The 24545-nt window shown below is 41.7% G+C and overlaps 1 protein-coding gene across 9 annotated transcripts in view; it reads left to right on the forward strand.

Annotated features, from left to right (window-relative positions):
- Positions 1–24545, forward strand: part of grik5 (glutamate receptor, ionotropic, kainate 5) — a 100943-nt gene that overhangs the window by 43934 nt on the left and 32464 nt on the right. For 8 of the 9 annotated variants that reach the window (XR_003273929.1, XM_026185909.1, XM_026185910.1 and 5 more), the window contains exons 2-11: positions 2570–2731; positions 4124–4288; positions 7880–7977; positions 8291–8456; positions 15186–15364; positions 16108–16161; positions 16948–17106; positions 17494–17646; positions 20889–20993; positions 23588–23695. Coding sequence is in view for 8 of the 9 variants with exons in the window: in XM_026185909.1 (XP_026041694.1) it covers positions 2620–2731; positions 4124–4288; positions 7880–7977; positions 8291–8456; positions 15186–15364; positions 16108–16161; positions 16948–17106; positions 17494–17646; positions 20889–20993; positions 23588–23695 (1299 nt within the window). In the remaining variant the exon portion in view is untranslated. Of the gene's footprint in view, positions 1–2569; positions 2732–4123; positions 4289–7879; positions 7978–8290; positions 8457–11331; positions 11347–11657; positions 11662–15185; positions 15365–16107; positions 16162–16947; positions 17107–17493; positions 17647–20888; positions 20994–23587; positions 23696–24545 lie in introns of those variants that run through there. The other variant, XM_026185914.1, reaches the window with a different exon arrangement.

Here is a 24545-nt window from a genome sequence, read left to right on the forward strand (position 1 = left end):
CAATGAGTCATATTTGTTTTACAGTGTGTTACACATTTTGTTTGATAATTATATTCCTTAAAAACAAACTATTTGATGTCAAACACATGTAGTGAAAGGAAAAACACACATTTCCCTTTAAATATAGTGCAAGTATGAAGTAACTTAGATTAAAAAATACTTGAGAAAATTGGAAGTACTTCAGATTGATACCTGAGTACAGTCCTTGAGGAAATATACTTTTTCACCGCTGCCTTTCTGTCTCTATACTCCTCTGCGTCTCCTCCTGCAGAGACACTTTCCAATCTCTTCTCTCTGTATTCAATTTTGCTCTTTTATTCCCTCATCGTCACAAGCCTATTCCCTCGGTTTGATTTTTTTCTCTTATTCTCCTCTTATTCTACTTCTATCGCAGATTTCCATCTTCTTCCTCACTCCCACTATTCCTCTCCTTGGAGTACAGAAACTATAATCTTCTCTGTCCAATGCTGTCAATAGCTCTCAATAACAATGAAATAGCACCAGTTCCTCCCCATCACTGATGAAGGCATAGCCTCAGTTCGGATCTTATTCGTCATCAGGGCAATCTGCTTCTTGGTAATAGCCAATCAAATGGCTCCTGTGAAATGCAGCGCTCCCATGATAGGTTCCCCATTGTTTTGATTGACTGCACCTGAGGGCCCGCCACTTCGGCTGGCCTCGATCAATACCCCATCACGCACACGAGGAAAGCGCACGCTCATACTTGCACTGGAATAAACACAGGGACACGCACACGTGCACACACACAATTTGGTGAAGAGTAAATTGAGAAGGAAACCACTGGTACGGCAAGCAAACAGAATACAATAGTAAAAGCCAGCAAAATGGAATACTTGCAGCACCACACACAGTTGCGTTACAGCAGTGTGCCACGCTGAGCTCGTTGTGCGCTCAACTTTGAATTCGTGCACACAAACATGATGACAAGGAGGAACTTTAAACTGTTGGTGAACTACTTACTAGTTTCCATCTTTGCCGTGACACACTGTGTTGAACAGGAATGATTTATGGAAAACAATGAGATGGAAAATTGCTCCCATATTGTGCCTCTTATTCTATGTTGTGTCACACATACAGATGGCCTCGCATAAGCTCTGCCTCTGTTCACTTTGAACTACAGCGACCATAATGAGAGCGGCACAGCCATCTGCACGGTATGGTGTATGTTATTAGTATTACAAACATGTTGACGCGCACATTTGCCCACCCTTCGATTGCGAGACATGTAAAGTCAGGCAGGATGAATGGGAGGTCGGTTATTGCATAAAGAGCAAAGAAAAAGCAGAGGAAAGGGGAAGTGTGGCTGGTTCAGAAGACTGTGAAGATAGATTCAAAGCAGAGGGTTGCAGATTTTTTTGATGTTCTTTAAACATCAAAGTCAAACGAGTGTTGGAAAGGTGAGTGAGGTAAAAAAACAAAGATAACATGGACATCTCAAAGTGAATATGGCTATTAAAAAAAAGGACAGAGGGTGGAGGCGTTTTTATTCAACAAAGACAATCCTCGTGATCTGTGTCTTTGATGCAGACACAGTGTATGCTCCAATAATACCAGCTCACCCCTGCATGCATTCGTCAGGGTCTCAGGTCAGCCCCTATGAATCCATCAGCCCCTGTTCTCAGCTGCAAGGGTCAATTCAAGGTCCTGAACCTGAGTGTCCCTGCTGTCTGTCAAGACCTCAGACCAGTGAACGAGATGCTTGAAACAATCCCAAGTCAACACCCTCTACCACCATAACCTCCTCACCAACACCCCCCTCCCCCCCCCCCTAGCCTGGCTGTCACACAGCACTCCTTCCCCTCTCCTCTGTCTTCATCCCTCCCTTCATCTCTCCATTCTTTCACACCGCCTTGTCATGTTGTCAGTCAGAGCAAGGATGTGTCACTCCTGGAGAGAGCTGCTTAGCACCACTGGAGCTCAGCTGAGCTCCGTTTCTTTCTTTGTGTTTGTGTGTCTGTTTGAAGGTTGTGATGGAGGTTAGGTTACAAAAAAAACACGTAAATGCGTATCTTGTGTAGTGGGGGTGTAAGGAATATACATACACTGTTCAAGGCAGTTGTCTTTGTCATGAACTCTGTGTTTCTAGCGTATTGACATATCTGTGTGTTTGCATTTGTTTGCGCTTGTGTATATATGTGTGTATGTACAATAAGGATGTGCATGACTGACTGCGTGACATCTTGCGTGTCAGCTGTGATGTTTTCTTTGAACTGCCTCTGGAGATCCCTTCAAGGATGCATCCTGTCACTTCTAAACGGCAGCCTTTCCACAGGAGACGTGAATAGAGCTGTGTGTACTGTATTTTATGATTAGACAGGCTGTATGCATAGGACTGGGCTGCCTTGTGAAGTGACAGTGAACATCTTCATAGCTGATTTTTTATTGTATGTGCTGTCGAATTACAGGTGCTTCCACTCCGTGGGAATCTGACAGTGCAAATTGAAGATGAGCTAAATCATGACAATTTGAAGAGAGACCTCTTTAAAGCCAGGACAGTGATTTTTTTTTTTTGTGAAGTAACATGTCGTGTATTCCTCCGCTCCTGCAGGTGGCGGTACAGGCAGCCAGCAGACCATTCTCCATGAGGAGCAGTAGAAGATGCCGGCTCTGCCAGCACTGCTGCTGTCAATACACTTCCTCTCCTTCCTGCTAGTCACCATGCCGCCACGCTCCCTCAGTCAGGCCCCTCTGCTCTCCTCTGTCCGCATGGGTGAGTGGCCACCTGTCCTGCCATATCCACATAAAGGGGTCAAACAACTCTCATCAAAGACACACTACTTCTTCTTCTTCTTCTTCTTTTTTGTTGTTCTATATTGTTGTTCTCTATATGTGGAAATTACACAAATTCTATTGTTTTCTCAGTATTTCTGAGCTATTCGAAGGATGCTGTCAATCGGCACCACACCACAACTCATCCGTGCCCAAAATTAATATCATGGCAAAAGGAAACTTCTTGAAGAGTGTTCCATCTATCTATGCATCCATGTATCCATCCATCCGGTTCAGTTCAGTTGACTTCCATTCAGTTCAATTCATGAAGTGCCAAATCGCAACAGTAGTCACTTCAAGCCATTTTTTAAATATTGTAATGTAAAGACCCCACAATAATACAGGGGAAAAAAAAGACAATCAAAAAACACCCCTTTAAGCAAACACTTGGCAACAGTGGAAAGGAAAACCTAACAGGAAGAGACATCCGCTAGAACCAGGCACAGGCAGGGCAGCCATCTGTGTAGAGTTGAGGGACGAGAGAAGGGACAAAAAAAACACACCATGGAAGGGAGCCAATGATTAATAATACTAATGATTAAATGCAGAATGGTGTGTAAACACATAACGAGAGATCCATCCAATCATCCATCCATCCATCTTCTTTAGTACCTACTTCCATAATGCAAGAGGAGGTATACAGCCTAGAGAAGTTCCCAGTCTATTACTGGGGCTAAAGGTGTGCCAGCATATGGTAAATGTGTAAAGTAATGTTATCATCCATGTACAAATGTGTGCTGAGGCCTTGATCCAGGTTCATAGTTAGTAAAGGTACACTTGGTTGCTTCCTTATTTCCCACAGCAGATGGATCCACATGGGCTTGGGACCAGCATTAGGAGTCCACTAACCTGTGACCCTCTGAGGCTGGCTTTGTGTCTCCCTCCAGTCTCAAACCAGGCACCACCTTGAGCCACTTAGATTTATCGTTAATAAAACAGCATCATATTCAGTGAAAAAACCCAAATGATGATAATATGTGTCCTCTCATGTAGCGCTCAGAAGCAAATCAAATAAGCACATTTCCCAAAATGTTTGATTTATGATGTTGTTTGCATCTGGCACACATACTAATCTGAACGAGGACGAGTACCTCATTCCTTTGGCAGTCGGTGGCTGTGATCCCTTTATCAGCCCCACTTGTCCACCCACTACACATTCCCACATTTACATGAGGATGGATAATATTGTTAACTCGTCTTCCAGCTTTACGCCTTGTTATGTTTTTAGCTTTCTCCTCACCTCCTCACTACTCACTCTCCCACTCTCCACTGCCCTCCATCTTCATCCATCCATCCATCCTCTCCTCTACTTCACCTATCTCTCCCTCTCTAGCTGCAATCCTGGATGACCAGTCTGTGTGTGGGCGTGGGGAGCGGCTGGCGCTGGCCCTGGCCAGGGAGAACATCAACAGCGTGATGGAGGGTCCAGCTCGAGCCCGCGTGGAGGTGGACATATATGAGCTGCAAAAAGACTCCCAGTACGACACTACAGACACCAGTGAGTGGTGTGAGAATGACCACTGTGGCAGAATCACATTCCAGCAAACACTATTGTCCACTGGGACATAATGCCCCACAGAGAGTGAAAACTGGGGATACAAGAAGGTTTTATTGGTAGTCTTTAATATTAACAGTAATAGTGACAAATAGAGAGAAGAACCAGGAGCAGCAATATTGCAGTACTTTAATTCTAAAACACTTCAGAAATGTGCTGTTATAGAGTTATAAATACATAAGATTGCATTTTCTCAAAAGCTGCCTCTTTAAAAACAAAAACCTCAAATGATACATAGGGTGATAAAACACCAGCACTTTCATGCGATTAGGAGCCAGTAAGGGATTTTGCTGATTAGTTTACATGTCATTGGAGACCAGTAATGGGCCACTAAGACTGTCTCATTAAAAACAGTGGACCTGTGCCCTCCAGTAACAGCTGGCGCTGTGTGCTGTGCAGACCATGATGAAAACAAATCATCAAATACTAATACAGATCAGCAGTACAGGCAAACAGAACGCAGCAGAGAGGCTGCTTCATGAAAATTGTATTGATATAGAGAGTGTGCAAAGACAGAAGGAAGCACTGCTGAATCCAACCACTGAAGAGATAGAAACCCTGCTCCTATTCTAATCGGTCAGCGACCCTGCCACAAGCTACTGGCAAAATGTCTGTGTGTGCTTGAGAAGGGTTGTGTACATATGTGCATGCTTGAGTTGCAGGGGTGTGTGTATGTGTGTGTCCTTGACCAATGGGCAGGAGACTCTGACAGGCTTGTTTGCTCAAAGCATTTTTTGGTCTCTGGATCAGAGAGCTCGTCATCTTACGGCTACAACTGAGGCGCGCATGCACACACTCAACCCACACAGGCCTTTACACATGCATGCACACACAAACCCTCTCTGCAGACGCTTATGCACATTCACACACAGGCACAATATGAGCATATACTGTAAGCTCGCACATTGGAATCAATTAATACAACAAGCTAATACACAGTAAAGGAAAATAATCACAGTTTAGTCAGGCATTTTTGATGTGTCTGTGAATAATTTTTAGATGGATTCACAAAAACATTGTCAATAAAAAAAGAGCTTAGCAGGGATTAAGAGAGAGAGTACAAAAATCTGTCAGTAGGTATTTTTTAGCCTCTCAGTGGATAGCATTCCCAGTGTTGCTTACACAATATGGACACAAGCATTGGGCTAAACCTGTTAATCTTTGAATTTAGGTGGGGTTTTTTTGCCACAGGTGTATAAAATCAAGCCCTAACCATGTATTCTGCCTTTACAAACATTTGTGAAAGAATGCATTGTTCTAAATGTGGTATTGTAAAGATGCTACCTTTGCAAATAGTCAATTTAGGAAATTTCTTCCCACTAAATATTCCAGGATCAGCTGTTGCAAAGTGGAAATGTTTAGGAACCACAGCAACTGAGCCACAAAGCAGCACACCACGTAAAGTTACAGGGCGGGATCGTTGAGTGCATAAAAGTCAAAAAGCTTTGCTGACTTAATAACTGCAGAGCTCCAAATGTCCTGTGGCGTTAACCATTGTCTGTCACGGTCACTGCTCAGCACAAAGTTTTGATTATAAAGGGAATGTTTAGGAAATAAGTCTAAATCTCGGCTTTGTTTCCCATATATTGAGCTATATGTTCAAAATGACATTTAAACCTCGAACAGATTAGCGAACCCTGCATTTATGTGCTCCCAGGAAATTATATATATTACACAACCATTCTCAAGCTGTTCTTTGACTTCATGTGCTTTTAACTCAGCATGTGAAAACCAAATAGAAGCTAAAATAAGATGCAGTCATTTTTATAAAAACAATATTTTAAATACATGATTCCAAGAAAATAACTACCTTGGCTGAGGTGTTGTCAAGGTTACGGCTAATAAATAACTCTTCCAACTAACCATGGTAACTTTGTATGGATGCAAAGTAAATGTTACAAGTGTATACCACACTAGAAATTAAATGTTAGCGAGAAAGTTGATATTTATTAAATTCGTTTCTTTTTTTTAGTGTCCGCAACACATTTACTCTCTTCTGCCATGTTTTTATTTATGGCTGTGCCAACTGTTCTTGTGGGTCACTCGCCACTTTAATGTTTTATGGGGTTTATGTGCAGGCATAAAATAGCAACTTTTTTTTACACTTTTGCTTTGATATCTGGGCTCATTCTGGGAACTCATCAGCTAGTCTGCCTATGTAGTCTCAGGGAATGATTGCCATTCCCGCTGTGAGGATAGCGGATAGTTTGAGACTTCCTTTTTATATGTGGTGGTCATTTTTTTCCTAATGCTGTATCCCATAGTGTAGTGGTTTACGGTGAAAGGTCCATGGTTTCATCTTGGGAGGAGAGAAAAATCCCTTGGGAGTTGTATCAGGAGAGTCATCTGGTGTAAAAATCTGCCAAATCAAGGATGCGCAGCTACCTGCTGTGATGACCCCATGTGTGAATAAGGAAGCAGCAGAAAGTGGCTTTTAATGGAACGTTAAAGAACGTTAAAGAATCCCCAAATGATAGTTGATGGCTTTAAGATTGCTTTGTGGCAATCTTTTGTCCTCTACGCTTACTCAGACATGATTGGTAAACAATAAAAGCCAGAACGCTTCAGATTGTGTATGTTCATATTCTTTATCGAAACGATTGTGTGAGCTGTAGAGAAGCTAGAGTGGAAATTTTCCTTACATTTCAACAGATTTTAAACCAGTTCAGTTATTTTTGTCTTTGTTAGGTGGGAATTCAGATGATAATTATGATCAGTAATACTTCCAGGTCTGTCCATAAGTGAAACTGTTTTTTTCCCTTTACGTTTTATGTATATGAACCTAGTTAGTGTATTGTAGATAGAAAACTGTAACAGGAAACACACACACGATAGACAATATAAATGTAAACATGGATACTGAAATTCAATATGTCAAAGGAATGTGAATTATACACTAAATACACAGTTATAGTGAAGACATCTGTTGGGGTTTGAAGTAGTGAAACCAGCAGTATGCTTGATTGTACTGCAGAAATAGTGTTTGCTTGAGCCATTCCTGAGCATAGAACTCTTTGAGTTAATCGTCAGATAATTTCATGAATACTTAATGTAATAGACAAATGTGTAAAGCTGTTTCTCCCACACTAATGTCCTCCTCCAAACAGGATTAAAATGCAGACTGGCGTTTGTTCATCGAAGCCGACCACCAGTCTGTTAGTATTGTTCTGATTCCAGGGGTACACTAGAGTTGTCTTGAAAATCATTAAAGCCGTTAAAAATGACTATCTAAACAAGTGAATAATAGCAGCAGGCATCCTGTGGGCTGCCCTGTTGTAGTCCTTGAAGGATTTCCCTCAAAAATAAATCAGATTATAATGAGGCAGATTGTGCTGCAACAATACAACGAGTGGTTAAACTGAAACGGTAATGCGTCCTCTGAGTTCTTGGTTGCATTTAAATTTCCACGCTTTTCCCCCTGACTGCAGCCCCTTCAGTACGCTAACGCAGCACTGCCTTCAAAACAAACCAGAAGAAAAGGTGTATGTCTGCTTATTCACTGTTTATCTCCTTTTTTGTTTTGTTCCCTTTCAGTGTGTCAGATTCTACCCAAAGGCGTTGTCTCTGTGATAGGTCCCGCCTCCAGCCCCGCCTCTGGCTCTACTGTCAGTCACATATGTGGGGAGAAGGAGGTGAGCGTGGAAGATAAACATGTCTCATAGCTTTTCCCGTCCTGTTTGCTACCATTGCTGCTCATGTAGGTCTGATGAATGTTGACTTGCTTGTTCTGTTCCTTCTGATATAATTAAGCTTCACCCACTACTTCGTGCTGCTTTCTTACTTCTTTTTATTAAATGCATTTTTTGGCGTAGGTCCCTCCGTTTTCTGCCCTTCCCACCTTTCTCATCTCCGTTCTCAGCCTCTAGCTACTCAAATGAATCATCCTTAATCACCACAGATCTGTGTTTTCTTGCCTTTCTTATTAGTTTCCTCTCCTCTCATCAGATTCCTCATGTAAAAATTGGACCCGAGGAAACTCCTCGCCTGCCGTACCTGCGCTTTGCGTCTGTTACTCTGTACCCTAGCAACGAGGACCTGAGCCTGGCCATTGGAGCCATTTTGCGCTCATTCAGCTACCCCTCAGCCAGCCTGGTCTGCGCCAAGGCTGAGTGTAAGTACATGCTGCGTGTTGTATAGTTAAACAGTTTATTATGTGTGACTGCGTGGCTGTGTTTGTATTTAGGTGGGTGTAAATGCATCGGCTGTGTCGCTGCGTGCCCGATTACCTCACGTACTGTATGTGTATGTTTGTGTGTATGTGCAAATTGCTCTGTGGGAGTGTTGGCAGATTCACTGTTACACTGTTTGGGCGGATATGACTGTTTGGCGCTGCTGGACATTCATTTTTGACAGTCTGGTCATGAAGTTCTGTCTGTTGTCAGAGTTCAGAACATGGCTCATGCTGCAGCCCTCCCAATTATTACTCATGCTCTTGCACACTGTCTCTTATCCACCTCAGAGGGTTGTTAGGCCAAACCAGTATAATAAATATTCTTGTTTAAAATGCTTTCCAGTATTGGAGGAACTTAGGGGACATTTGATTTAACTTTGCCCGGCACTCAGAGAGCTTTAACATCACAGGGGATTCAGGGCTTAGCCACTCGCCCTATTTATTTTCATTTTGAAAGAGTGTGTTATTGATTTATAATGCACTCCCCAAACCAGAGCCTAAGGAATTAAAGCGCTTGGCAGGATGATGACTAGTATTAATAATAGTATTGTGGTATTCAAACACTTTGTGATACAAACACTTTTTTTTTAAATAGTAGAGGTGTAATGGTTAAAAAAAATAACAAAAGAAACCCCCGCGGTCTCTTGCTTTTCTGTTTTCCCTTTTTCTGATAACCTTCCTGTTGCTGTAGACATAAAAAGTTAAGTGCAGCAGCTCAGTGCAAGAATGTAAACGCAGACAAAACAGAAGGATTATGTGACAGAGACACCTCGGGAGGAATAAGTGACAGTTGTGGCAGAGAAGAGGAGGAATCGCTTCATCATTATAGTAAACTGAAGGTTTAGGAAGCTGTTGTTTTCTTGTTGGTATAAACAGCATTATTTGTAAATATATGATGGGTAATAGTGGTTGAGAAAAGGCTCACGTGTCCTGTTCTTATGTTGTTTGTGCTAGTTAGCCGTGTGGAGGTTCTGTGGCAGTCTGGTAGAAGCCTAAATGTTTAAAGATCATAAGAACATAAACTCAGTCTGTTAGTTTTGTTAATATATAACTCATACAAACATGATAAAATGTCCTCCTCCTGGATATGAGCTGTATACTATAAACTTAGCAGGCACTTTATTAACTACACCTGTTAAACGATTGTTAGTGTAATTATCTATTCAGCCAATCACATGGGAGCACCTCAGTGCATTTAGACATGTAAAGATGGTCAAGATGTCCTGCTGGAGATCAAACTGAGCATCAGAATCTACTTGAGTCTTCTTACACAGTCATCTCCAGCGTTTACAGAGAATGATCTGAAAAAAGAGAAAATATCCAGTGAACAGCAGTACTGGGCGAAGATGCCTGTTGATGTCAGAGGTCACGGAGAGGAAGGTATGCAGAAGAGCATCTCTGAAAGACATGAAACATTGAAGCTCCAGCAGCAGAAGACCACATTGGATGTCACTCCTATCAGGTAAGAACAGGAAACTTTGCATGGGCTCACCAAAACTGGAAACAACTGGTTTCTTCAGCATGACTGCAGTCAAATGGCCTCCACAGTCATGAGACCTCAGTCCGATAGAGCACCTACTGGCATGTAGTGGAACGGGAGATTCACATCATGGATGTGCAGCTGACAAATCAGCAGCAACTGTGTGATGTCATGATGTTAATATGGATAAAAATCTCTGAGAAATGTTTCCAGCACCTTGTTGAATCTGTGCCATGAAGAATGAAGGCAGCTCTGAAGGCAAACGGGAGCCCAACTTGATACAATTCAATGAGCTCTTTCTCCAGTTTCTAATCTCATTTATTACAGCACAATGATCAGGTTATAAATTATGGTCTTCATTAGAGTCACAAAGGAGGGTGATTCAGAAAATGCTTTGGGGCGGGCTTACATTGTGAGTGACAAGTCACTACTGCACGAGAGATCCACGCCCTGCTTGTCGTGTCTGCTTCCAAAACACCAAGATGGTGACAGCAGAAATACTCGAGACTTCACTAACGGGATGGTTGTCATCACTGTGTCTTTGTCCTTCTTTTATATGCAGTCTATGGATATGATGCAAAAATGTGGCTCAGAGATCAGTGTATAAATTGAATCATTCCACCCCTATTAAATACATGACAGAATATGCCTACACTCTCTGCAAATCCTAATTTTTCACCAAACTTTTTGTCCACTTCTCTGCAAAAACGAGTTGGTATAATTTGTTTTGCAGCTTTTGACTCCTCACACCAGCCACGCGAAACCGTCCAAGAACAGAAGGGCACTTACATAAAGAATTAGTGGGACCACTGAAGTCTGAACACATCCCTTGGCAGTGTTAAAAGGGTAGTTTTGACAAACAAAAAGCTCTGACATTATGAAAAATTGATTCAATCACTGAGATGCTTTCATTATCTTTCCAGCAGTTAGCCAGCGGTCCCCTGGTTTCCTGAAAGTAAGCTGAATTCCTTGTGGACTTGTCATTTCATTGAACCAAGAGAGCTTTGAAATGGCATCAGACACCTTTTTCAGTTTTGATCATCTGTTGAATGGGTAGATAAGAGCCTTGTCTTTTACCGGGCTTTTTCTCTCATAATAATTAGAGGCGGCAGATCGCCTGATAGTTACCGTGTGGGTCAAAATGCACAGCTTTTATTGGTGGAGGAACTGAGGAGTGCATTTTTGTATAACATATTTGGCTTGAAGGTGATCTTTACAAGGTTATCGCACTCACAGACTCTGACCCACTTGGCTGCGCTATCTATCGCCGTGGAGCTGGTTGCCATGGCTGCCGAATAGGTGCTAACTGCCACTCAACAGGCTTGTTCCACACTCTGAACAACTGTGTGGGTGTGTATGTGACACTGTTTGTGTGTGTTTGATGTCATTTTTCTGAGTGTTTGGTTCACTTTGTCTGTACATGTGCGGCAGTGCAGGACTGTGTGTGTGTGTGTGTGTGTGTGTGTCTGCACACAGGCAGTGGGTTTTGGGTTACTTGTATGAATGTCAGCGTGTGCTTTTGTGTGCGGCGGCTCTGCTGTGGCGCTGCAGAGGTTAAACATCAGACAATGTTTACCGCTCAGCCCACTTGTTTTATTCATCATGTTTACACCAGTGTAAAGTGAATTCTGTCTTTTATTTTTTATTTATTTTTTTGGCAGCAAAGTAAGTAATGCGCAAAGTCACACATTTTGCTTACACCCACCATAGATGCAGATCCTAATTAAGGCGTGTATTTAGAATCGGGTCAGTTTTGCAACAGCGTCCTAATGGCTTTAATCTAATTTATCCGTCTTTTAGCCAGATATTCTGTTAAATGAGTCAGAGATTTTTGGGTCATTTCCGATGAATCCTTCTCTCGCTGTGCCTGGGTCAGTACTTGCTATCTGAGCCTAATTCCATTATGCAGTTTTCATGAGATGGATGAGGTTAAGGACAGCGAGAGGGAGAGACTGAGCACAAGGAGCAGAAGACAGTGGCAGTGTTGGAGCAAGATGGATAAAGACAGAGAGAAGTAACTAGAGCACAGGGCTAAGACAGGAGAGATAGAGAGGTTAGAGCTTCTCTGCGCGAGAGAATATGTGAACGAGGGAAAGTGAGAGAGGGGAGTAGAGGAAGCTGTAAAGTGCATTGATTTTTTTTCTTCTTCCCCCTCCTTCCTCAAACTAATTAAAGTTTTGGCCTGGTTCAGTGATTACCCCACTGCTTACAGAGGCTTTCTCCTGCTGAAGGGCTCTGTGTGCTACCTCTTCCCTCCTCTGCTCCTTTCTCTTCCCTTCCCTTTGTCCCACAGATGCCTGCCCCACCATTTATTTACATAGCTAGGGGTTCTTTACTATGGAATTACAATTAGGAGGCATCAGAGCTGAGTTTCTAGTAAAGGCTTATTCCACCCATGTTGTCAAGTGAGTCTTGACATTGGTTGGACTCATATTCAAGAGGAATTTGCTTGAAGTGTTTTAAGTACTTTATTCCAGTCTTTCAGCTTCTCTTTCTGCCCATCTTCTTTTATTTTTTTTGCCATAGGTTTTCATGATTATTGCATGTCCAGTTTTGCTATTGGAGTGTAAGATTTTCCATTTTTCGAGCACATGCTGTTGTACTCAAAGTGCATAGTGTACATTACGCAGAGATCCGAAAAGCATTAACTGAAGGATGAGACAACGCAGGCAAAGTGCATTACAAAGCACTCAAAGAGCACATAACTCTGCTGAGGCTGCACGACCTTCTGAATTTATTATTCTATTAATAAAATGTTCGGAAATTTGTCATGTTGATTGGTTGATGGCGTCCATCAATTTTGGAGGATACCTAAAACCTGTCTGGGAATATTAGGGCTTTGAACAGAAATAAATTTCTATTGAGGCAGACTCACAAGAACCAAGTTGTGTGTGTGTGTGTGTGTGTGTGTGTGTGTGTGTGTGTGTGTGTGTGTGTGTGTGTGTGTGTGTGTATGAGTTATGTTATGTCCTCCTGCTGCAGAAACATAGACTGCACAAATGGCTTTCGGTTTTGCATCCTTTCGATATAGATTTATATACAGATAACTGCATTTCTTTTCTGGTTGCAGTAGTATGATGCATTTAAATGCATCAATCCATTTATGGTCTTTATCAATATTTATCAGTTTTGTTAAAATATTATCGAGGAAAACATACAGTACTGTGCAGAAGTCTTGAGTCACCCCTCATTACTTAATGTTGCTAGGAAAATGGGAAATAGGTGCAGAGATTTGCTCAAACATATGTATTCATATGTTGCTCATATACATCCCGAGAACCAGCCTATTCATTTATGTCCTCTTTGGGTTGTATCTTTTGACCTTATTGAGCTACCCTACCCCTAAGTCACCTAAAGGTTCAATGGGAAGGTTTGTTTTCCCTCTGTTCTCAGGAGTATATGCATATGTATGTTGCACATATATCTTTGCAAGTACATGATAACGTAAAGTCTATGAGGCAAAATTGAGTTTGTGCAATTCTAGAGAGCTTAAAGTTAATATTTAGTGTGACCACTTTCAAGCTTATGATTTCTTTCAGTAGTCTTCAGGAATAATTCTCCAGGCTTCTTGGAGGACATGCAAAGTTCTTCTTTGGATGTTGGCTACCTTTTATTCTTCTCTCTTCCAAGCTGACCTCACACTGCTTCAGTAATGTTGAGGTGTGGGCTCTGGGGAGGCCAGTCGATGACTGATAGCGTGCCATTGTGTGTTTTTCTGTCTGGGTAAAAATTCAAATTTGGATTAATCACTCCACAAGACCTGTTATCACTGATATTCAGTCCATTCCTGAGTAATTTGTTGTACCTCAGCCTTGTTTAACCTTCTTAAGTATGGCTTCTTGACAGCCACCCGTCCACTGACGGTATTTCTGACGAGGCTTCAGTGAACAGTGGATGGATCAGCTTCATCTCTCAGGTCTTGGTTCAGATCTTTGATGGATTTTTTTTTTAAAATTTCTTAACAATATGACTCTCTGGTACTGTTCATCAGCTTGAGATGTTTTTTTAGTCCTCCACTTCCTTTATCTTTCTTGAGGACACACTGCACACCATGCTGACATTAAGAATCAACCTGTTGGTACAAAAATACAATTTTATGCCTGTCAAACTATGTTATCTTTGCCATGTTTCATAGGTTTATCTGACAAATGGGAACGATTTTCTATGCTGTTGTGTCAGGCTGCCAACAAAGTGCCTAAAGATACAATTTAAGATTAGTTTTTGCTAATCCCAAAAAGTTGAGTCTGTTAATCTGGACATGAGTTAGAAGTCTTTTGAATGGTTTGAATGGTTCATAGGTGTGTGTTAAGTAACAAAAAACATTCATGTGAAAGCTCCCAGATACAAGGACTAGACTGAAAACGAGTGACAAAGCAGCCAATGTCCAAAGAAAAACTTCAAAGGACTTTCTGGAGAATTATTGAAGAAAACCATGTTAGCAGATTACAAGATAGTCTATCTCCTTGGAAGCAAAGCATAAAGAAACGAGGGCTGATTCAAGATTTTTTTTTACAAGACCGTAAATATAAAATCTAACTACATGTAGTGAAGATAGAGGTGAAAAATAACACAAATCCCCATAACTTGTTAAAATGCATATCTGCATCTTTTATGCACGTCCGGATTGATGGAATAACCTCTGCATAACAATTGTCCCGAACATCCCTGGGTGTAAACAGACGTACCCTGAGCTGACAGATTCATCTGGAGTCATAGATTTATTGGAAAATAAATGCAACCTTTGAGTCACAGTTGAGGTGTCGCGAGAGCACGGTGGCACTTATCAGCATCGAAAACAAATCACTTGTTTTCCGCATAATTCTTCTCCATATTTCTGTAAAATGCCGTATGTCAAGTAGGTTGTTAACTAAGAGGGAAACAAACAAACAAGGCAGAGCTGATAAGAAAAATCTTTTTTGTCGGAATTACAATAGATAAAAAAAATAAGTCCTAGTGAGAGATATGGTTAATGGGAACACGCGGCAGACTTCATATTAAATGATATTTCATTTCCTGGGGATTTAGACAACCCATCAATCATGCTTTGCAACGAGACACTAATATATGACCATTCCAGGATAAATCAGATTTTCAAATGTCCTGCATTGGTTACGTTTTGAAAAACACGAGTCGTATCTACTGATACAGACACTGATGCGCGCCTCGTCCCTGTTTTCGTTCTCCCTCAGGCCTGCTGAGATTGGAGGAACTGGTTCGCCGCTTTCTCATCTCCCGGGAGACCCTGTCAGTCAGGATGCTAGATGACAACCTGGACCCTACGCCTCTGCTGAAGGAGATCCGTGACGACAAAGTGGCCACGATCATCATTGACGCCAACGCTTCCGTCTCCTATCTCATCCTCAAGAAGGTGAGTTCGCAAACGTCAATACGTTCCCCAGAGCCACCTACACATTTTCAGGAGTCGAAGCTACTCTTGCATACAGTGCAAGCAGTATGTCTCAAGGGGGTTCGCGTATATCTCTCTTTTATGTACCCACATGAAGGGCATGCGGAGCTCACCATCTGTAAAATAATAAAACAACTCGCTCGGAGCTCCACAGGCTACACATTTGTTGTTGTTACTGAATTAACATCTATTTTTACCTTCTCTGCCCTCCAGAGCTGCATAGGGAACAATATTTATGCGTGTCTGCCAGCAACGATCACTTACATTCTTATGAAAGTATTTGACAAAAGAACATCTTTTGCTGGGATGTGGTGCAGATGTTACCCAAGCTTGTTCTGATTCATGGTACGGCTTGTAACGCCGATAGCCAGCAGAGTGAGTCATGGCTTGAATGTGTATGGGATGTTTTTACTGGGTATATTTGAGCCGCTGCCCGCCCTCAGCGAAATGTCCTAGTGTTAGCCTGATGATGTAAAACTGTGATTAACGTATGCTCTCTCCACCCCCTCCCCACTTTTCTCCCTCACACCCTCTCCCCTTTTGTACCCCGACTGCTTCCTTTCCTCTCTGCCTGTCCAGTAGCTCTCCTCCTTTGCCCCCTCTTTGCCTTTATCAATCCGTCCATATCCTCCATTATTCTACCGTTTCCGCATTCTCCACTTGTTTGATCTTATTTCCTCTCCCTCTCTCTTTTTGTCTCGCAGGCGTCAGAGCTTGGGATGACATCAGCATTTTATAAGTACATCCTCACCACAATGGTAAGAGTACGCAAATTGTTCCCCTTCCCTTCTTCTGTCCTCTCTTCCTTCATTTTTCCTCCTTCCTCTCTCCTGCTTTTCCTCCTCTTTCTGTCCCTTTATGAGCCAGCAAAGGTGTTAACAGGAAGAAAGTACTCAATAGGTGGAAGTACAGAGAGGTGAGGGAAAAAAAGAGAGAGGCGAAGAAGAAAGAAGAGGGAGACATTTGAAAAACGAATTACTGTATGAAGATGTGGATGTGCAGAGGAGGATGGTGGGAGGAAAAGAGAAAATAAAGTGGGGGTCTGGGGTGGAGGTGATGACAGATGTGATGTGCCCTTTTTCTTCTGCCACCCGCCACCTTCCCGAAGCTTGCGGTGTTTTCATCCTTCTCCTTGATATGCTCCCCTCCTTTTCAAGCGTTTGAATAAATGTACCATTTTATGTTGCGCGTCTGATTTTTATTTTTTCACTTTCCTCTCTCTGCCCTCTGTGCGGGATGTGGTCCTGTGCTTTTAGATGTACTTGTATGCATATTACTTTGAAAAAAAAAAAAGAAAACTCTGTTCCATTAACCTCTATTTTCCTTGTATCTCAGTCTCCGCTTTTCTTCTAGCTCTCCATCAGAGATTAGATGCTGTCACTCCCCGTAGCCTCTTTTTTTCTTTACCACCCTCTTCTATTGCACAGTATTTTTCTTCTGTGCTAAGATTTGATAGCCTGTCAACATCACCCTGTCACACACCTCAATTTTCTCTTTTTCCTGCAAACACCCTCCCCACTCCTCCTCCTCCTCTTCCTCTGTAGGACTTCCCCCTGCTGAGACTGGATGACATAGTCGATGAGCAGTCCAACATTGTCGGCTTCTCCATGTTTAACACCACCCATCCCTTCTATTTGGAGTTCATCAGGAGCCTCAATCTGTCTTGGAGGGAGGGCTGTGACCTAACGTACCCCGGCCCTGCGGTCAGTATCTCGAGCCCATGAGTACTCATGCGTGCACGCTATTAGAGCTAATTTTTAATGCTTTGTTTATATGCCACACAACATTAAGCTACTTTATTCCTCACACTGATTCATGGAGCACTTAAACGACTCCAGCTAGTCTTTTGCTTGTATTTAATGGGTATTGATGTATCCATCTTTGTTTCCTCCCCATTGGTTTACTCGAACCTCTACATCTTTTCCCTCCTCTTCTTATTTTCCTGCCTTCTCCCCCCCCCCCCCCCATTCCTTGTTAATCTTTCAATCCTCTCTGCACCTCTAATTCCCGTTAACTCTTTTTTTCTCTTTCTCTCTTCTTGTTTCTATCCATCTCACTTTTCCCCCGCCTCCCCTCTCCACCTTCCACAGCTTTCTTCAGCGTTGATGTTTGACGCTGTGCACGTGGTAGTGGGGGCAGTGAGGGAACTGAACCGCAGTCAGGAAATTGGAGTGAAGCCACTCAGCTGCACCTCACCTCAGATCTGGCAACACGGGACCAGTCTTATGAACTATCTGCGCATGGTAAAGCTCCATATTTACTATATGTCCAAAGCAGGAAACAAGATGTAACATCAGTTTAATCTTCTTTTTACATTCACGCTTTTCTTAACATCCTTGAGTAAACTGCGACTCCTATTTATTAACGCTAGTAAGATTAGTGTTGCTGCAATTAGCATTTATTTTTAGAGTAGGTTAAACTTGAGAAAACACAGAAAATACTGTTTTAAAATTGCTATTCTACAAAGCCTCAGGTGACATCTTCAATTAGAGCTTGAAACAGTTACCGCACTTGGAGTACTGAGTCGATGGAAATAAACCTACCATAATTTTTATAGCCAGTTAATTATTGGAAAGACTAAATATGAGCTGTTTCCAGCCATAAAAAATTGAGGATTTTCCTTATGTGAAATTAAACTGACTCTTAATGTTTGGGAATGTTGGTTAGCAAAAACGAAATATCATTTTGTGACCATCTGCCGCTCCCATCAGCGCGTTAATGATCCACCCCACTCGCTGCTCACGATGTGGATTTTGATCTCAGACACACACCTGTCACATTTTGTGCCTGTAACTAGGTTACAGTGTTGAACAAATTATTCAAAACCTCCTTTATGATGTTTTCTGCTAGAGCTGAGTTCTCCAAGACTACATTTGGAGAACACACACAGAGAAAAACAGACTCCCAGGGGAAAAACAACAACAAACAGTTAGTTTGATAAGTATTTGGACAATAACACAATTCTTGTGATTGTGTCTTTGTACACCGCCACAGTGGATTTTAATTCAAACAATTAAAATGCGATTGAAGTATAGACTTTAAGCTTTAATTCACAGGGCTTAACACAAATGTCACATTAATTGTTTAGGAATTACAGACACTGTCAAACACAGTTCCCCTTGTTCAGAGGCTTAAAAATAATTGGATCAAATAACACAATTTCAAATTTGAGAATTGCTTTTAATACATGGCTGAAAATCCTTTGACTCCCAGATATCTGGAACCCATGGACATCACCAAATGCTGTGTTTCCCCTCCCGGGATGCTCTGCCATGGTTTATCTGGAGCCACCTACACTTGCTGCTTGTTTGTGGGGCTCCCTGCACTTGGTTTTACCTTCAGTGACTGAAACACTGCTCTGATGACCTGTGATCACGAGATTTGGAGACTTGGCTACTCACAAATATCCTATTTCTTTGCCTTGGAAACTCTTGGGATGCTTTTGCAGTTTGCTTCGGGTCATTATCCATTTGCTCAGTGAAGGACCGTTCAATCAGTTTTGCAGCATTAGGCTGAATCTGAGCAGAGAGCGTAGCCCTGTACACTTCAGAATTCATCCTGCTACTTCTATCTGCAGTAACATTATCGATAAACACCAATAATGTGGTTCCCATGGCAGCCATGCATGCTCATGTCGTATGCTTCAGATGATGAGCTGTTTCTCTCTTCAATACTGATGAAACAAGTTCTTCATGTTTCATCAGTCTGTAGAATGGTTTTCAAACCAAACTCTTTCAGATGTTTTCTCTCCAATCTTGCCTTGTTGTTCTTGAGTGTAACCAGTAGTTTGCAGCTTGTTGTAAACCCTCACAAAGGTCTCTCTTGATTCTGTCTTTGATAATGACACGGCTATTTCCTCAAGAGTTGTCTTGATTGGTTTGATGTTGTGAAGTTGCTTTTCTTAACCAAGGAAAAAATATGCTCATCTACTTTATCTGTCTTTCAGGCCTATTATTAATAATGATGATAGTAATAAAAACAATAATGACAATAATAGCTATTTTATAGCACTTTTTACCATTGCAAAGTGTTTCACAGTTCGAATAAAAACCATGAATTAAAGATAAATATGAGTGTTGTAGCATACAGACACGTAGTCAAACACTCGGTCTTGCATTCATTAATACAAACACACTTCCATACACACATTAGATGTAAATTATGGCCAAAGAAAGATGCTTTTTCAGATCACCTCTCTGACTTGCATTGGCATCTCGTTGGACCTCATACTGAGAGTTCAAGAAAACGGATAAAAACTACAATCAACCTCCACTTTTATCTGCTTAACTTGTCAAAGGAACACGGCTCATCTGGCAATGAAAACTGCTTGTCAAGCATCCAGTTACCTTTGGACCTCTGAAAATGTTAATGTAATACTTATTTAAACTCCTTGAATTAAAGCTGAAAGTCTGCACTTTAGTCACGTATTGAATGTTTGATTTAAAAGCCTCTGTGTTTGTGTAAAGACCCACAATTACAAAATTCTCCAAAAACTCGCTACAAAAACTTGGTACTTTGTAGCATATAAAAAAACTGAATGAAAAATCCAATAAATAGACTTATTCAATCTCCAAACATAGGTGTAGTATAAAGACACGCCACAGCAGTTTCTACACCATCAAGATCACATTTTACCATAAAGACACACAAAAGAAACAGACAGATAAAAATGATGGCTTCTCCTCTTCATAGTGATTAAAAGCAGAGAAAAGCAAAGATGCTACCACTTGAGAAGGGATTGCATTAGCAGCATGTGTTCAGAAAAGACTCATAATTATTCATGACTCGTCATTTTGTTTAGTTTTCTTTTAACTGAAATATTGATAAATGAGAAGAGTACAGCTGAAATGTGTATCATCCTCATCTCATGTTGCATGTAACCTCTGTGTTTTGTTGTTCTTTGTCATCTCCCATCTCTGGTCGTCTGTTTCTCTCATCGACGACCTGTTGTCAAGGCAGCTCGAGTCTCATCTCTCACTGCCCCCGCCCCACCGGCCCGACATCTGTCTTTGTTAGTCAACATCATGGTGTGCTCCATCTTCAGCGCTGCGCCATTCATCATAGTTCTCGCTTACTGTGCCAGCACCTGGCTTTTGAAGAGAGGGAGCTGAGCTGTGAGCTGCAGGTCTGAGTCTTATTAGAGAGCTCTTGACCCTCTCTGCTGCTCTGCCTGAGCCTCTCGTCAGTCAGTTTCTCCTAGTTGATCCAAAACTGATCATCCTTGTCTAGTCCAGCCTCAGATGCTTTCTCTGCCTGTCTTAGTCTTTTTCCCTCTCTTTCCTCCTGATCACTGGTGATACTTTCTGTCTAACCATGACCGCTAGTGAGAAGAAGTATGTTTGCTTTATGCAGAATGCTGGCTTAGTTTATTTCTCCACATCTTTTCATGTTTTCTGTGTTCTCCACTCTCTGTTTTTCTTACCTTTCCTTCTCTCCTTCATGCTTCTGTCATACTTCCTCACCTCACTCTCTGTCTACCTGCCAGGTGGAGTACGATGGTTTGACAGGGCGAGTGGAGTTTAACAGCAAAGGTCAGAGGACCAACTACACCCTGCGGATCCTGGAGAAACACAGAGGAGGCCACAAAGAGGTCAGAAGTCACCTGCTATCATGCAGCAGCCAGGTCACATTGCCCTCAGGTTCTGGGTTAGTTACAGGTCACTTGTCTCATTTCAGAAAGCCTGCAGCGGCGTTTAACACGAGGTCAGCTTCATCACAAACTCCACTGATAGCAACCATATCTTTACTCTGTGATATACGTTTTATCTGAGATGCGGCTCATGTTTGAACAGTGGTTTCAGTTTGAATTAAATCTACATTTCACTGATTACAAATGTGGAGTGTTAAAGCACGGGAGCTATTTTCCTAAAGATTTGCTCGATTATTTGTTTTCTGATCTAAAAATATAAAACCTCTGTGTCATAAACGACACATTTATTTTCTTTTTATGTTTACAAACAATAGCTTGACATTGGTTTGCAAAAATCTGTGTTTGATATTTGCCTTAAGCTCAGTGCACAGCAGACAGGTGTGCAGCTCTGCTCTGGTGTTTGTTTTTGTCTCGTATAGAACTGGATTTGCTTTAGGCTTAGTTTTAATCCGTATTTGATTTGGACTCTGTCCTTAATTGAACTCTGAGCTGGATTGTAGCTTGCAATAAGCTACACTAATGTGATCAATGATGGTTCCTTGAAAATCTTGTGCTCATCTTTTTTCACAGAAATGGATCAGAGGTGTAGGTGTAGTCTAACAATCAGATAGGTTTGAGTACATTAAAGGCTGGGCCATGAATCAATATCATCTCCCATTCCCTTTCAACAGAAATGTACCTTCACAGTACGGCCATGTTGGACAGGAGTAGAACCGAAGTTAGCAATTTTAATGAGCTAAGTTTTCACAGTGAAATGCAAATAAAGCACAGCTCATGTGGAGAACTCGGGGGACACTCAATTAAAACAATTAAAACAAAAAGCACACTCTTAACAGAAGTGTCAAAACCTACCTAACTTGTCTTGTTAAAATGAAGAAAAAATGAATTCTGTGCTCCTTTTCCTACTCTAAACAAACCAAGAGTACAGAATAGTTTTTCTAAACAAAGTGCAGCCTTAACTGTGGTAGAAGGAATATCAATGAGCAGAGAAAACAGGTTCACCATTGGCACGGTCTCCAGGGTGCAGCAACAGATTACAAAACTTCAAAGAGACTAGAATTCACTGACAAGCAGCGTGCACCAAACTACAACCGTCCTCTCGAACAGAGACACGCTCAAAGGGGCGGCACGGTGGCTCTAAATCACAGGAACAAGTGAAGGCACCATTTAGCAGCACACTCTAATCAGCATTTAAAGCCAGAATATGGGAACAAACTAATTAATGCTAAAAGTGAAAACATATATTTAATGTGCCCCTGCTTTAACTTTATTTGACTGGCAGTATGTAGATATAGTTATTGGAAAGCAAACACTGAGTATTGTGGATGATACACAGCAATGTGTAGCAGGAAAAACACTGTGTTTACTTGACAATGAATATAATTGAGCAATAGTGTTTTTTTTAATTGCTGAATTTGTAATAATAATAAAAATAACTTTTTAAAGTCTCATGCTTCGAGTTTGATCTCTTGAACTAGTCAAGCACAGGCCACAGCAGATTAGTTTAGGCTAGTTGGACAATGCTACCAAACTGTTGGCAGGCCCAGCAGCAAATGAGGTGTTCAGGAGCATTTTGGTACATTATTGTGACAATGCAGTCCACATGAGTAAGCTAGAAGGAAAGGTGAGGGCAGGTGGAAATCTAAGTGCATTCCACCTGCATTCACTAAATGAAGTATACACACCACTGCAGCCTCCGACTGAGGGGGAATTACGCTGCAGTTCATTGGCTGGAGGAAACACTTCTTTTTCACCTCCTCTTAATGTCTTCCTGGGCTCTGCACTTGGCCAGCTGTTTTCCATGTTAACACAAAATGCCACCTGCTACATATACTTAGAGGTAGACTTTTACTTAGTTGAGTGTTAACTCGAGGTAATGAACATTTTAACTCTGCTCCTCCCCTCTCTCTGCACAGCGGCACCCACACTCCAGGCAGGCAGCGGTGGATCACAGATAAAAAAACTCCTCTTAAATGTCAGGGCAGGATAAAGAGTGTCACAGGAAAGCTGTGATTCTGTCTGTGGAGTCATTACCTCTTCTTTGACCTATTGAAAGATGTACAGTAATATCTCCTGAAGAAATGCCTCTGCGAGCTGCTTTTCCACCCAGCGGATTGGTTAGGTCATAATCACACACTTATGTACCTAAGTGACTTTACAGTCTCCATAAAATGGAAATATGGGAACAGTATTTATGCAATTTTAAAAAGGTGTGCGTAAGGGAAAAAAAAAATTACAGTGGAACTTCTGATCATGAATGCCTTTCATTACCGCCTTTGCCATCTTGTCCCAGCTCATTGCTCTGCTTATAAACAGGAGCTTTTTTTCCCAAAGTGGTGCATAGTACTGCGAGTACATATACGGCTCCGTGGGGAACAATTAACTCGTTATGCATATGCAGAATCTAACAGTGCGGAGCCCAAGTCCCAAAACATGAAACGTGCAAAAGGTGTTTTTAACAATAAAACAGCTGCTGTATATTATTTATCTAACAATAACAGCTTATTTTTTGTCACGCTTCTTCTTCATGTTAGATCGGTATCTGGTACTCAAACAACACCCTGGCAATGAACTCCACCAGTCTGGATATTAATGTCTCAGAGACGCTGGCAAACAAGACCCTCATTGTCACCACCATACTGGTAAGGTCACGGCTGCTCTCTGACGCTCCACATTAGTGAGATCAGAGTTGTTTTTTTGTTGCTTCCCAGGCTGTGCCGGAGCTCGTGCTGTGTTGTGGTCTGTTTCTGATAATTTTGCTGTCGCCGCTGTAACTGTCATAGAAACTGACAGATCACCGAGGGAGATGTGTAACTAAAAACCAGACTGCTACAGTCCTGGTCTACTGATTATGTCCAAACCCAATAAGCTGTCTCCTTGTAGGGTTTGGACATATGATTGATATCTACAGGTTGGTGTAGAGATGTGAAAGAAACACCCAGAAAGATAGATTCAAATTCACTGAATCCTAAAATACTGTTAACATCCTGTGATAGCACACTGTGTTAGCTAATTAGCCTTTTCTAAATCAGTCTGTTGATTGTTGATGATGCGTAACTGTTGAAGCCAAATTTCATAACAGCGAACATTACGCCGTTTATGGGGGAAATTAAAAATAAACATGGAAAACATCTGAAGCAGCTCGAGCTTTAGGACAAAACAAGAAAGAACAAAAAAAGGAAAGGAAAGGGAAAGAAAACATCTTGTTTCTGTTTCTTGGGTTGTGTCAGATATGAAGATGTTTAGCAGTAAAGAAAAAGCCATTTTGCTGTATTCTCCCAAGATGTAGACAAATTCACTGTTGTTTGTGTGTTAGAGGGTTTGGGCTGGTTTAGACACATGATGCAAGCTTTATGAAACAATTGTTGTTGTTTTTTTTTTATGTCAATACATTTGGCGCACTGCTCAGATCTGCAAGAACACCGCCTGCCTTCCCTTGATACCCTGGTTTTTCTGCGTCGATCCATTTCGTGGCTAGACAGTGGTTACTGA

Source organism: Astatotilapia calliptera, chromosome 11, assembly GCF_900246225.1.
Source record: "Astatotilapia calliptera chromosome 11, fAstCal1.2, whole genome shotgun sequence".
Classification (NCBI taxonomy): domain Eukaryota; kingdom Metazoa; phylum Chordata; class Actinopteri; order Cichliformes; family Cichlidae; genus Astatotilapia; species Astatotilapia calliptera.